Genomic DNA, 12,400 nt, shown 5'->3' with positions numbered 1-12,400 from the left:
CAACTCAATATACACATTTAAGTACGGTTACACATATCTAAATGAAATTATATTTCATTTGTGTGTGACAAGCTAAGACCATCTAACGATGGAGAGATATTGATTTGGTTTCAAGCAGACTTAGCTCGTATCTTAAATCAGATTTTCATCTAACGGTGACATGGAATGCTTTGTTTCTAAGCTAACTTAGCAAACCCTAATTTGAAAGGCTACATAAAGAAGAACTCTAGCAACTGGGAAACCTAATCCCCACCTCTCCTGTGTGATACTAGTTGCGACTAGAGTCGGTTCTCCTTTAACCTAGGTTTTTCCTAAAATAATTATAGGTTAACGACTTGAATACTTAAAGCCAGATCCAATTATTTTCTCTGTAGTTGCGTATTCTGATCTTACTTGTTTTATCGTGTTGAGTAATATCTTCTCTAGAATTTGCTCGAAATTTATCTATGATATGTAAGATATAAAAAGTAATCACAAATCTCTTCGTCTCATTGTTTGTGGTTTCACAATAACTTGTTCTACTACTATATAGTTAAGATATTGTGAGGTGATTGATATTTCTAGGATGTTCTTCAGGAGTATAAGATCGGATTATCAATTAGTTCTTGTGCATGTTGATTTATCATAAGATTGAACAAAACTTCATAGTTATTTATGTGGGATACAGATCTATCTATCAGAATAGACATTTATGTGGGAGACAGATTTGTTTATAAGTCTTCGACTTTGGGTCGTATCAACTCTTAGTTGTAGGTGAGATTAGCTAAGGGAATCAAGTGCGTAGATTCCTGCTGGAATTCAGAGGCGTAAGGAACGTGGTTGTATCTTGATCAGTATGGGATTGGTTAGGGCCTAACTACATTGCAGTCTGAAGTTAATTTGTATTTGGCAGCTAAAATGTATCAAACCACAACCACCATCTGAAAGTACACACATCCTATAACATGTCTTAAAAACCAAATAACAACTAGGAAAGCAAACATACGAAAGACGTTAAAATGAGTCAATATTTATTTTTTCTTCTTCGTAAACTTCATCAGGGTTTTCATCATCATCATCTTGTTCTTCTAACTCCTCAGATAGACCTATGTAGTCGTCATTGTCATTGGTAGAGGTTCACTCACATTCCCTGAAAAATAATCTGGGATCATAATCATTTCCTACATATTCCTATTCTTCTTCCTATGATTCAATATCCTTGAGGGGATTGCTAAAACTGTTCATATCCATTAAGAATTCTTCTGGATTACTCTCCATCCAACTTAGAAATTATGTCAGAAGGTCCACTTCAGTTATATCCAAGGAGGTGTAACATTTTCTTTTCCTTTATTATTCTGTTGGAACCTAAATAATAAAACAATACAAAAGTACAAGTTATGAACACATATGTCGAGAGTTGAACCTGTAATAGTTGTCATGTTATAGTTTAACCGACTATGCTGACCATAAGTGAAATTACATAGTCGTCAACTTTATTTTTCAAAACAATGATGACCTACACCCTAAAATTTACACAGGAAAAACAAAATTCATGTGACACTAAGTCATTATTTTATAAGTAATAAAAGATGACGTCCGAAATAACTATCGCATGTCGTCATATTTGAGAGACAATTACGATGATGGCCATGGTTATTAGCTCGTCAATCGCCATTAACACTATCAAAATTCGTCATGATCTTCATCCAGCGACCATGGCGACTACTACTAAATGTCAAAGGTCGTCATTATGCTAACACATATACCATGAAGACCTAAGCCTTTCAGATCATCATTTTGGATAGCCTAACCTAATATAACAAACATAATACACAACAAAATAATATGTTTGAGTTTAGACATCACTTACAGTCTTCTACTCGCCGATGATAGATTCTTTTCAACATCTTCGGGGATTTCATGCTTGGGTTCACTATTTCACTAGCTCCAACTTTTCTCTTATCTTTTTCTGTTAATTTGGAGGTTTTAATAACAGTTGTTGCTTCTGGATTGTTACTTGTGCTTTCAATTACCCATTTTTGAGGAAAATCAAAGATGACAATTTTTAGAGGATTGGTGGAAGATAAAGGAGCGAAGAAGATGAAATGGGTTTTAACTTTTAGGGTTAAACTGAATTTTAGAAATGTGGTATAAGTTTGAGTGCTTTTAGGTCAATGGAAATAGCGAAAGTTCACCATATTCTACCACTCCTTAGCCAAGGCTCTATGTCCATTTGAATTTTAGTATACCCCAATCCGACGAGTAAATTCAAGTCATAAATTTCCATAATGTCGTGAAATTATATGTGCACTTCAACCGCCACCTCCATATGACTATCATTTCTCTGCCACCGTTTATATCTACCCCCATTGTCGTCGCTAGCTTCATCCAGCAAGTGTTTCACCATACAACACCACCAATTTTATCTAAAGATTGTCATCAGCATCACCACCACCACCACCTTTATAAAATAACCACGTAGTACCCAATCACACTAGTTATAGTTACAGCTTATAAATAGTCGCTAATTAATTAATAAGATTTTTAATTATTTATAAAATCCATGAAATCCTAATAAGCCATAATGCAACCTACAAAAATCCTTATATATATCTATAACGCAAATCGTTGTATATCATAATGCAAACCCATATTCAAATTCATAAGTTTGATGTTGTTATAGGTCTTATAAATGTGCTTTTTCTTTTTCATTTTCTTTTTGAAGCAAATTCTATTATATTATGTGTGTTTATTTTTTTTAAGCATTATTGTATTTTGTTGTAGAAATAAAGTAGTTAGACGTCCAGTGAACTATAATAATACATGTAAAGTGTTATGGAACCAACGAATTGTAAATTTAGTACGGTAAATTACCATGTTAAAGTGTTTATAATATGGCCAACGTTGAAGTCAGATATGTTTTAAAAATTATTTTTGAATAACATCTATTAATAATAAAAACAAAAATTAATATAAATAAATAATAATAATCTATTACTCTATTTTTTATTATTTAATATTATTATTATTGTTAATGTAAAATTTTTTAAAATTGGATAAAAAGTATTTTCATAAGAAACTATTTGGAAACGTCGCAACAAGCTGAGCTCCAACATCTTGTTGTGCTAGCATACCAGTGAGCCTCATGAGAAAGCAACAAAGGAGCCGAAGCGGATAAGAGAGTGCATCAAACCCTTTAAAGGACGAGGATGACCAGCTGAGCTAGCTACTCGATTAATATTAATATTTTATTAGAAATATCAAAAATATTAATACACGGACAAATATACAAGGGTGAAATTTTGTCTTTTAAATATAATAGTAAGGTTAAAATAGAGAAACGATTAACTAAAACTGAATATGTCCCTAACTTCTCCCCTCTGCTTTTAAAAAATTATCCAAAAACAGAAATCTTTCCAGAGAAGAACAAGTTGATATTTCTTTACCGAACATCTTTTTCTAAAATTGTGTTTGATGCTAGAAAAAGGAGAAGACTGATGCGATGGTGGTGGTTATGCCTGGGGCTCTTGTTCTGTGGCGGAGCCATGAGGACTATGGAGGACAGTTGTCCTCCCTAGATTTTGTAAAATTGTTATTTCGAACATGAAGTTTTATAGTTCCTCGCAATTGTCCCCCCAATATTCGGATATGATTTTTTCATTTTCTCCTTAATTAAACTTGCATCTTAAGTTTCCATTGAAAAAACTGAGCTAATGGCTCTCATTGACTCTGATTCCGATGAAGAGTAGTTCCCTTCCAATTCTGTGGTTTTCATATTTGCTTTTTCTTGTTTTTTTTATCCAAAATGGTTGCACACCATGAAACTCATGTTAAAAATTAAGAACTTTCGATTCAATTTCTGATAGTTTGTTTTGATAGATACTCCTTTCATTAGAAAAAGGACCTAAAAAAATTCGCCCTATTTTTTGGGATGTTATCTTTCGGCTTTTATATTGTCCCCCAACCTCGATATCTTGGCTTTTATATTATGAAATTTTGATAGATACTCCTTTCATTAGATACTCCTTTCATTAGTTTTTTTTGATAGATACTCCTTTCATTAGAAAAAGGACCTAAAAATTTTCGGAATGAAATTTTCTTAACGGGTATATCTTTCTAGAAGAAAGATAATATGATTATGATTCTTATTTTTGGGACTACGTAGAGGATCCTTTTTACGGGCTCAAGGAGAAGTTTTAGATTTAAAAGGGTATATCAGTAAAAAGACGTCATTTCTATTACTTCATAGAAAGTAGAGCTAAGATCGACAAATTAGCACGAACGTATCACTGTTGATCTTCCAAACCATGAAGTAGTTCCTAACGTGTACAGGAAAAAGGTCATTTCATTCTACAGGAAAGGGGAGGAACCAAAATTTGAATAGGGCGATAGTTTCAAATAAAAACTAGAGTATAATCCAGTAAGAACTAATGGCTATCGAGGCTCAAATGTTGACTCTTTTCACCATAAAACAAGATACCGAACAGAAGCTCTTTTTACTAATGATACAATACAAACCAAAGGGAAAGGACGGAGAAGGATATTCTGGCTGATAATACTCATGAAAAAAGAAACAAAATGTCAAACACTTCATACTATCTATTACTTAAAAACTGAAACATGATAACTTTTGTTTATAGGTTGTTTTTTTCAACTGACTAGGTGGTCAATTCCATGATAGCGGAAACAATGTCACCATCACAAGCCTTGAGAGCCTTCACAGCCTTTGACCTGGATACTCCAGCCTGAGTCATAACCAACTCGATGTCCTTAGGTTCCACTCCTGTCTCATCCACTTCTTCATCATCCTGAGCAGCAGCAGATGTCTCGGGTTTGGAGATTACTTGACTGAGATCAGGAGCCTTAAACTGTTCTGCAGCTTGAGTCTGCAATTGTGAGCTCAAGTCCTCAATCTTTGCCTCTCCAAAGATTACATATGTGTCTGATGTTGGGCTCTTGAAAACATCTGGTTTAGAGATGACGAACAAAATCTGAAAGAACACAAAATATGTTTTATATATCTCATCTTCTCAGAATAACTTTTCATACAGAAATGCAGAAAAGGATGAAAACAGAAAGGGGGCTTACGTTCTTGCTCTTCTTGACGGTAACACGGCTGACACCGGGGATGGGTTTCATTCCAAGCTTCAACATTGCCTTCCGACTCTTCTTCTCGCTTCTACTCTGCTTTGACCTACCACTTCCATCAGGGTGTCCTGTTAACGTGTGGTAAGTTATTAATAAGAAGAAATAAAATTTTCAAGGGCAACATGCTGAAGGTTCTAGTCAGGTTTTACATCAGTCTACCAAAGTAATGTTACATTGACTGCTCTAAACAGGCAAAGTTGCACATATCAAAACATAAACACCATGATGCTCCATCTACTAGTCTCAGATCATAAACATGTGCTGTATTGCAACTCCAGCATCATTGTCTTCAACATTAATAGGAAGCTTAAGTGATCCAACAACAAACACATAAGCAGTAGAAACTAATATGTGGTTCACAAAGGAACCAAAAAGTATATTTTGGGATAACCATGCATTAATTTACTGAAACAGTTTTCTTAACAAATTCTTGTAATGTGATACTACCAATGGATCAATTTACAATGACACTTTAGGGAATGACTCAAATCATACTAAGAGCAACATCCACGGATATCAGATCATAAGATAAAACCATGCTAGTGATGTCACAAAAAAAAAAAAAAAAAAAAAAAAACAGACATCCTATTTCGAAGATCATTTTTCAAGAAACAGTTTTTACAATTCAGTTACCTTCAACATCATCATGCTCATCATCCTCATCATCGTCATCCTCGTCATCATCCTCTTCGTCTTCAACCGTGGGCTCATCAAGCTGAAATGAGGGAGCTCGGGATTAAACAACTTGATGAAACTTGAAAAGTATGACAGCAAAACTCAGAAAATTTAGTCCTATCACACAAATTCGTTAAATCATACACCTAGAAGCAAACGTGGCAGAAGCGAATGATAGTACTATAGTGTTCTGGCCACAACATGGCTGAAAACATGCCAAGTTAAGGCAAGATCAGTGATCTGCACAAGTTAATCGAATGCCATAAAAGGCAAAAGGTGCAGAATTCGCAAAGCTTTAAACATAACATCTTGTAATGTCTTTTACACACAATCCAAAGCATATCCAATATAAACATATTGAAGATCAATGTATTCAATTGACACTCTAAACCATCAGTAGAGAGTTCAATACAATATTATCTAAAAACAAGAAGCAGTAAGTCTTGGAGTTTCTGGTTTATTAAAGTGACATTAGCAATCACGGTTCATTTTCTATCCAAATTAACACAGATTTGGCCACCAATGGAAATACAAATCATGCCGATTGCCAAATCTGTCTGATGACAATAAAATCTGTCTCAGGCTGTTGATTGATTTCACTATGAGAACACCAAACCTTATTCACTGAGCAAACATGCTTGTAAGATGTTTATATTCACCAAATCGACATCAGAAAAAACAAAAGACGAAGACTACATATGTAAACAAAGTAATAATCGTTCCAGAAACAAACCCTAGAAAGTTAAACCTAGAAATAAAACTAAAACTGTTGAGATCTGATTAGTCTATGAAATTAAAAAGTAGGGAAAAAGAGGAGTAAGGTTACATCGATCTTCTGTTGTTCGAGGTGGGCGGCGAGAAGCTCTTCTTGAGTTTGAGCAGTCATGATTGTTAAGTGAGAGAATAAGAGCGACTGGGGAAGAGAAAAATGAGAGACTGAGAAGAAATAAAACGATTCAATAGAAGAACCCTTAAACCCTAGGAGAGAGAAATTTATATGGAGGACGGATTTATATGGAAACCCCTAAAATGCCCCTAGTTTACTTTTTTGCTTTCCTCAAAATGACCATCTGTTGTGAATTAAGCCGTGAGAATGGTTGGGACTTGGGGATGGGATCCATCGGATTTGGCTTCATCGGCATACAATTCAATACACGTTAGATTTTAAAGCAATCCTGTTAAAGAGGCGGCGGGTAATACGACAAACAAGGTCGTTTACATGGTAATTTGAAGTGGCCTTTATATAAAAAAAACTGAAAATGATTAATAACTTTTACATATATTTTTTTGCTCAATAATAATTTTTATTAATAGCCAAAATATTTTTCAAGAGTACAAAAAAGGTTAACCAAAAATACCAAAAAACAAAAAAATAGTCTTAAGCTATTAACAAAACAGAGAGCTTGAAATTATGATTTCACACTCTAAGTGAATCTGTAGTATGCTTGGTTCTCTTTTTCTAATTGGATTAAGAAAGGTGGTCTTGAATTGTATACATCCTGCTCTCCTTTTCTCATTCTCGATCCTTTCTTTGCTGGAGAGTCAGCTGAGAAATTAGTTTCTCTGTAACTGTGGCATACCTCTAATTCTACAACACTGTCACAGATTTTCTTCCATCTGTTAATAGCAAACCAGGGAATTCTGTGAGTTTTAAAAGCTTCAATAACTGCCTGAGAATCTGATCTGAAAATAAGATGAGTGTATCCTTTATGAATGGCTCATTCTCCAGCACATAGTATGGCTAAAACTTCAGCATAGTAATTTATAGAAATTCCTAGTCCACCTGCAATAGCTACTATGCATTCTCCTTCACTGTTTTTGGCAATAAATCCATATCCAGCTACACCTGGATTTTCTTGAGAAACACCATCACGACAGAGAAGAAGTTTCCCTACTTGTGGCAGATTGAAGAATATTGTCTGTATTCTAGATATTCTAATGTTTCTGCATTTTAAACCAAAATATTTTAAGACTTGTAAATCATATGATGTATTCCACATGTGAGACTTCATTCTGATTTCACATTCTGTAGTAAACTTCACAATTCTATCTTGAATAATCTTTACATTTGGTTTTTCTTCATCATACACACAACTGTTTCTATGGAACCAGATATCCTTTATTGTTATGAAAGATGTCATTCTCCATAGTTCTTTGATAGTTGGACTGTTATGCTTTGCTAATGATAGCATTTCCTCTGCAGATCTTGGATTTAAGAAACAAAATATCCCACCAAGCCATTTCCAAATGATCTCACTGAAGTCACAATGCCATAGTATATGGTCAAGATTTTTTTCTGATTTTTTGCAAAAAATGTATCTTGAAGCTAGTTTAAATTTCCTGGTTTTCATTTTGTCATATGTAGGAACAATTCCCCTAAAACTTTTTCATACATTGCTTGCAATACTGGGGTGGACAGATGAAGACCATACCTGCTTTGTCCATGACAGTTTTGGAAATTTTCTTCTCACGCATTCCACAGCTGAAGCAACTGTAAATTCTCCAGTAATTGATCCACACCAAATTTTCTTGTCTTCATTTGAACACACCAAAGAAAGCTCATTTGGTTGTATCATTTCCAAAACTTCAGCTAGTAACACCCATTCTCCTTCTAGAAGTAGATCAGATACTTTCATATCAGGGAAAAAATTTATGTATTAATTTGCTGGGAATAGATCTTTTAGTGCTCCCTCCTTCACCCGAGCATCTTGCCATACTGAGATTTTAGAACCATCACCCACTAGCCATTTTGAATGATCTTGTATATCTTCTTTCACCCATTTTAGACCTGGTAAAATAGATGATTTTTTATAGTACTTTTTCCAATCACCATTTTTTGTCATATCTTTCTCTTGGAAGTATTTTTCCCACTCATCTGATCCATTTTGGATTTTTCAGAGCATCTTCATTAGGTGAGCTTTATTTATTACTTCTAATCTTCTCAAACCTAGACCACCTTGTTCCATTGGAGCAGATACATAGTCCCATTTTAGAGTTATACATTTTATTGTGGAGGGATCACCAGACCAATACAAAAATTCTTACAATTCTTTCCACCTCTTGAATAACTTTCTTGGGCCACTTATAAACTGACATGTTGTATATAGGTATACTGCAGGGAACATGCTTAACTAAAATTAGTCTTTCTTGAAATGAAAGTAATTTACATGATATTATTTGATGCATCCAGGAGATAGTATAACACCTAAATACTTATCTGGAAAAGAAGCTAGTGGCATATTGCATTCATTTGACAATTGAGATTTTCTAAGCTCACTAGTTCCTCCAATAAAGCATTTACTTTTTTCAAAGTTAACTCTTTGGCCTGATGAAGTTTGATAGTCTTTGAGAAAATTGAGAAGTTTTCTAATGTTTCACTTATTTGCATTGCAAAACAAGAAGATGTCTTCTGCAAATAGAATGTGAGAAGGTTGAACACCATTTCTTGATATCATTGGATGAATTGTTCTGTCTTGAATCATTCTTGGTAAAGTTCTACTTAAAAGATCTTCTTCAATAATAAAAAAAAGTAGAGACAAGGGGTCTCCTTGTCTCAGCCCTCTACCCACTTCAAAATAACCAACTGGTCCACCATTGAGAAGAACTAATATTCTAGCATATTGTAGTAGGATATGTATCCATTTTATTCCTTTTTCAGAAAAGCCAAACTTTCTCATAACTTGGAAAAGAAATTCCCAACTTAAGGAGTCATATGCTTGAGTTATGTCCAACTTGAGACCCAGATTTCCACCTCTCCTTTTAACATCAATTTCATTTATCAATTCAGAAGCAAGGACTATCTGTTCTTGTATATTCCTCCCCTTTATAAATGCACCTTGTTATGGAGATATAACTTTCTGAATCACACTACTCAATCTTGTTGTTATTATTTTTCTTGTCACTTTGAAACTGAAATTCATCAAACCTATAGGTCTGAATTGTTGAGCTCTTTTATCATTTTTAACCTTTGGTAGAAGAAGAAGGAAATTTGCATTAAAACCTTGAGGAATAAAACCACCTTTCCAACAGTATTTGATTGCAGCAGTTAAGTCTCTTCCAATTATTTTCCAAGCATATCTATAAAACCAGCCAGCAAACCTATCCGGTCCTGGAGCACTGTCAGGATCAAGATCATTTACCGCTTTTTTAATTTCTTCATAAGTTGGCACAACATCCAGAAACTTGTTATCCTCATCATTTATAACTTTTGGAACATCTTGAAATATCCCAGGAGTGAATTGTACTTCTTGAAATTTGAATTTGTCTTCAAAGTAAGATGTGAATATTTCAGCAATCTGTAATTGATCAGATACAATGATACCATCAGCATTCTCCAGCTGTACTATTAAATTTTGATATCTTTAGATTCACATGAAAAAATCTGGAATTAAAAGCTCCTTCTTTAAGCCATTTCACTCTGGACTTCTGTTGTAAAATATCTTTTTGTTGATCAGTGATAATTTCAAGTTCACCTCTTGCAGTCACTGGATTATTTAGGAGATGTAAATACATTGGGTTTTTATCTGAAATTAAAGTATTTTGTAAAACCTTGTCCTTTGCTTCTTTTAATTTTTTTTGTTATATCTCCAAAAACAGACCAATTCCATTTTTGAATTTCCTGTTTTAAAATCTTTAATTTCTTCGTGAAAACAAAAATGGAATTACCTGGAATGTGAACCTTCCAATAATTCTGTATTTGATGATTAGAATCAGGATGACTCATCCATACCTTTAATGCTCTGAATGGGACATTTTTGGTTTAGGAATTTCAGCATTAGCTCCATATAAAACTCCGTGATCTGATATTCCTCTTACTCCCACTTTATATCCCCAACTACGATACATTTCCAGCCATTTCTCATTGAAAACTGCTCTATCAAGATTGCAAACAATTCTTTTTTTTCATGCTCTATTATTACACCATGAAAAATTCAATTCCTTATCTTGGTGCTTGAATGAGGCTGCAATAATTTAAGCAGTCTTTAAATTCCATCATTGATATTTTTAAGGGGGCAAGCCCACCCTTTTTTTCCTCCACGTTCAGAATTGTGTTGAAATCTCCAATTACAAGCCAAGGTTTATTTAAATTGTTCAAAACCATCAACTTATTCCATAACTCTCTTCAATTAGCTGTCAGAGTAGTATCATGAACTCCAGTAATAAGAACATTTCCCACTTCCACTGTTATCTCTTGACTGGAGTTTGAAATTATTGAAGGAGAATTTATTGAGGCACTCCGTAGGATCCAAATATTTCCTTTATTTTCTTCAAAAGAATTATCAATGAGTTGAAAATGCATACCAAGCAATCTTAACTTCTTTATGAATTCAGTAGTAGCCCAAACTTTTGGCTCAGCTAAAGTAACTATAGAAGGACAAAAAAAATTAACAATACTTCTTAACTTAAATTTGGCCTTAGCTCTCCTGAGGCCTCTTATGTTCCAGTATAAAACTTTCATTTAGAAAGATGCGGTTGAGAAGGATTGGTACTTCTCTTACCTTGACCATTTTTACTCACATTGGAATTCAAATTTGCAGCCTGATTTCTTGTTGTCACATAGGCTTTTTGCCAGCTTTTTGCTTGATAAAATTTTCACTAGTCTTTGAATTTGAAATATCTAAAGAAGTATTAACTGAAGTATGAGCAGTAAGTTGTACTTGTATAATTGTTTCACCAACCTCTGCACTTGAATCAGTATGTTGCCTGTGAGTAATATTTTCACTAACTTTTGAACTTGAGGCAGTTGAAGTATCATAAGAAGGATGATTTGTATTTTGCTCTGTATGATTCATTGAAGAACCAATTGAAGGTTGAACATTCACCACAATATTTAAAGGAGGAGCACTAGAAACCATTGTAATAATCTTATCCACTGAAAGAGCTGGAAAATGTTCATGTGAATTAATAGATCCCCTAAAATCCTGAGATTTATCTTGTAAAATATGGAATCTCCCAGAAGAAGTCTCACCCGATTGTTGGATGGGGGGGATAATTGCATCAATCAATTCATTATCACTATCATTCAAAATATGGTCTTCAATATGATCAATAATATGATCAAAATCTTTTTCAGCTTTTGTAAAACAAATATCGAAACCTTTGTTTTGTTGTATTGATTTTTTTCTCTATTGTTTCTTTGGCTTTTCCACCAACTTCTCTTGAACATCTTCATAATGAGTTTCAGATTTTTTTATTTATGCATTCAGCTGTTAAATGCCCTACTATGTTGCAATGGCGACAATATTTTGGCATCTTCAATATTTGGACAGATTGTTCAAATTTTCCATACTTATGCTCCACAATCACTTTGTTGTGAACATACTTTGCAAAATCAATTTCAACTAAAACACTAGCATAATAACCAATTTCTCTTTTCAATGTGACTTCATCCACTTTTACTGCTCTTACCAATTTACTACCCATCCGGAGGAGAATACTTTCCTTCCAGTATTCTATACTCAATCCTGGAAAAGAAACCCATACAAATGCAGAAGAGGTTTTTTTTGTTTCTGGATTAAAATTAGGTCCCATGCCCTAAGTTTCAAAGTTTGATCCTCAATCATCCAAAGACCTTTCTAAATAAGACTCTATCTGCTTC

At 34.0% G+C, this 12,400-nt stretch overlaps 1 protein-coding gene across 1 annotated transcript; it reads right to left on the bottom strand.

Moving 5' to 3' along the window:
• Positions 1–4,403: 4,403 nt before the first annotated feature.
• On the bottom strand, positions 4,404–6,767 carry LOC113323028 (nascent polypeptide-associated complex subunit alpha-like protein 1). Its single transcript, XM_026571259.1, has 4 exons — positions 6,629–6,767; positions 5,761–5,842; positions 5,068–5,195; positions 4,404–4,970 (listed from the first exon to the last, which is right to left on the bottom strand). Exons 1-4 carry the CDS (start codon positions 6,686–6,688, stop codon positions 4,638–4,640), a joined length of 603 nt encoding a protein of 200 aa, XP_026427044.1. The 5' UTR covers positions 6,689–6,767; the 3' UTR covers positions 4,404–4,637.
• Positions 6,768–12,400: the final 5,633 nt, after the last annotated feature.

Source organism: Papaver somniferum, chromosome 11, assembly GCF_003573695.1.
Source record: "Papaver somniferum cultivar HN1 chromosome 11, ASM357369v1, whole genome shotgun sequence".
In the NCBI taxonomy this organism is placed as follows: Eukaryota; Viridiplantae; Streptophyta; class Magnoliopsida; order Ranunculales; family Papaveraceae; genus Papaver; species Papaver somniferum.
Note: the sequence above shows the minus strand (reverse complement) of the source record. Positions and strands in the feature narration are given on the sequence as shown.

Excerpts from the sequence above, each read along its gene's own strand:
- LOC113323028 (XM_026571259.1), bottom strand. The coding sequence starts at position 6,688 with ATGACTGCTCAAACTCAAGAAGAGCTTCTCGCCGCCCACCTCGAACAA. Across the intron at positions 5,196-5,760 it reads TGAGCATGATGATGTTGAAG|GACACCCTGATGGAAGTGGT; the intron begins GTAACTGAATTG and ends ACACGTTAACAG. Across the intron at positions 4,971-5,067 it reads CCGTCAAGAAGAGCAAGAAC|ATTTTGTTCGTCATCTCTAA; the intron begins GTAAGCCCCCTT and ends GTGTTCTTTCAG.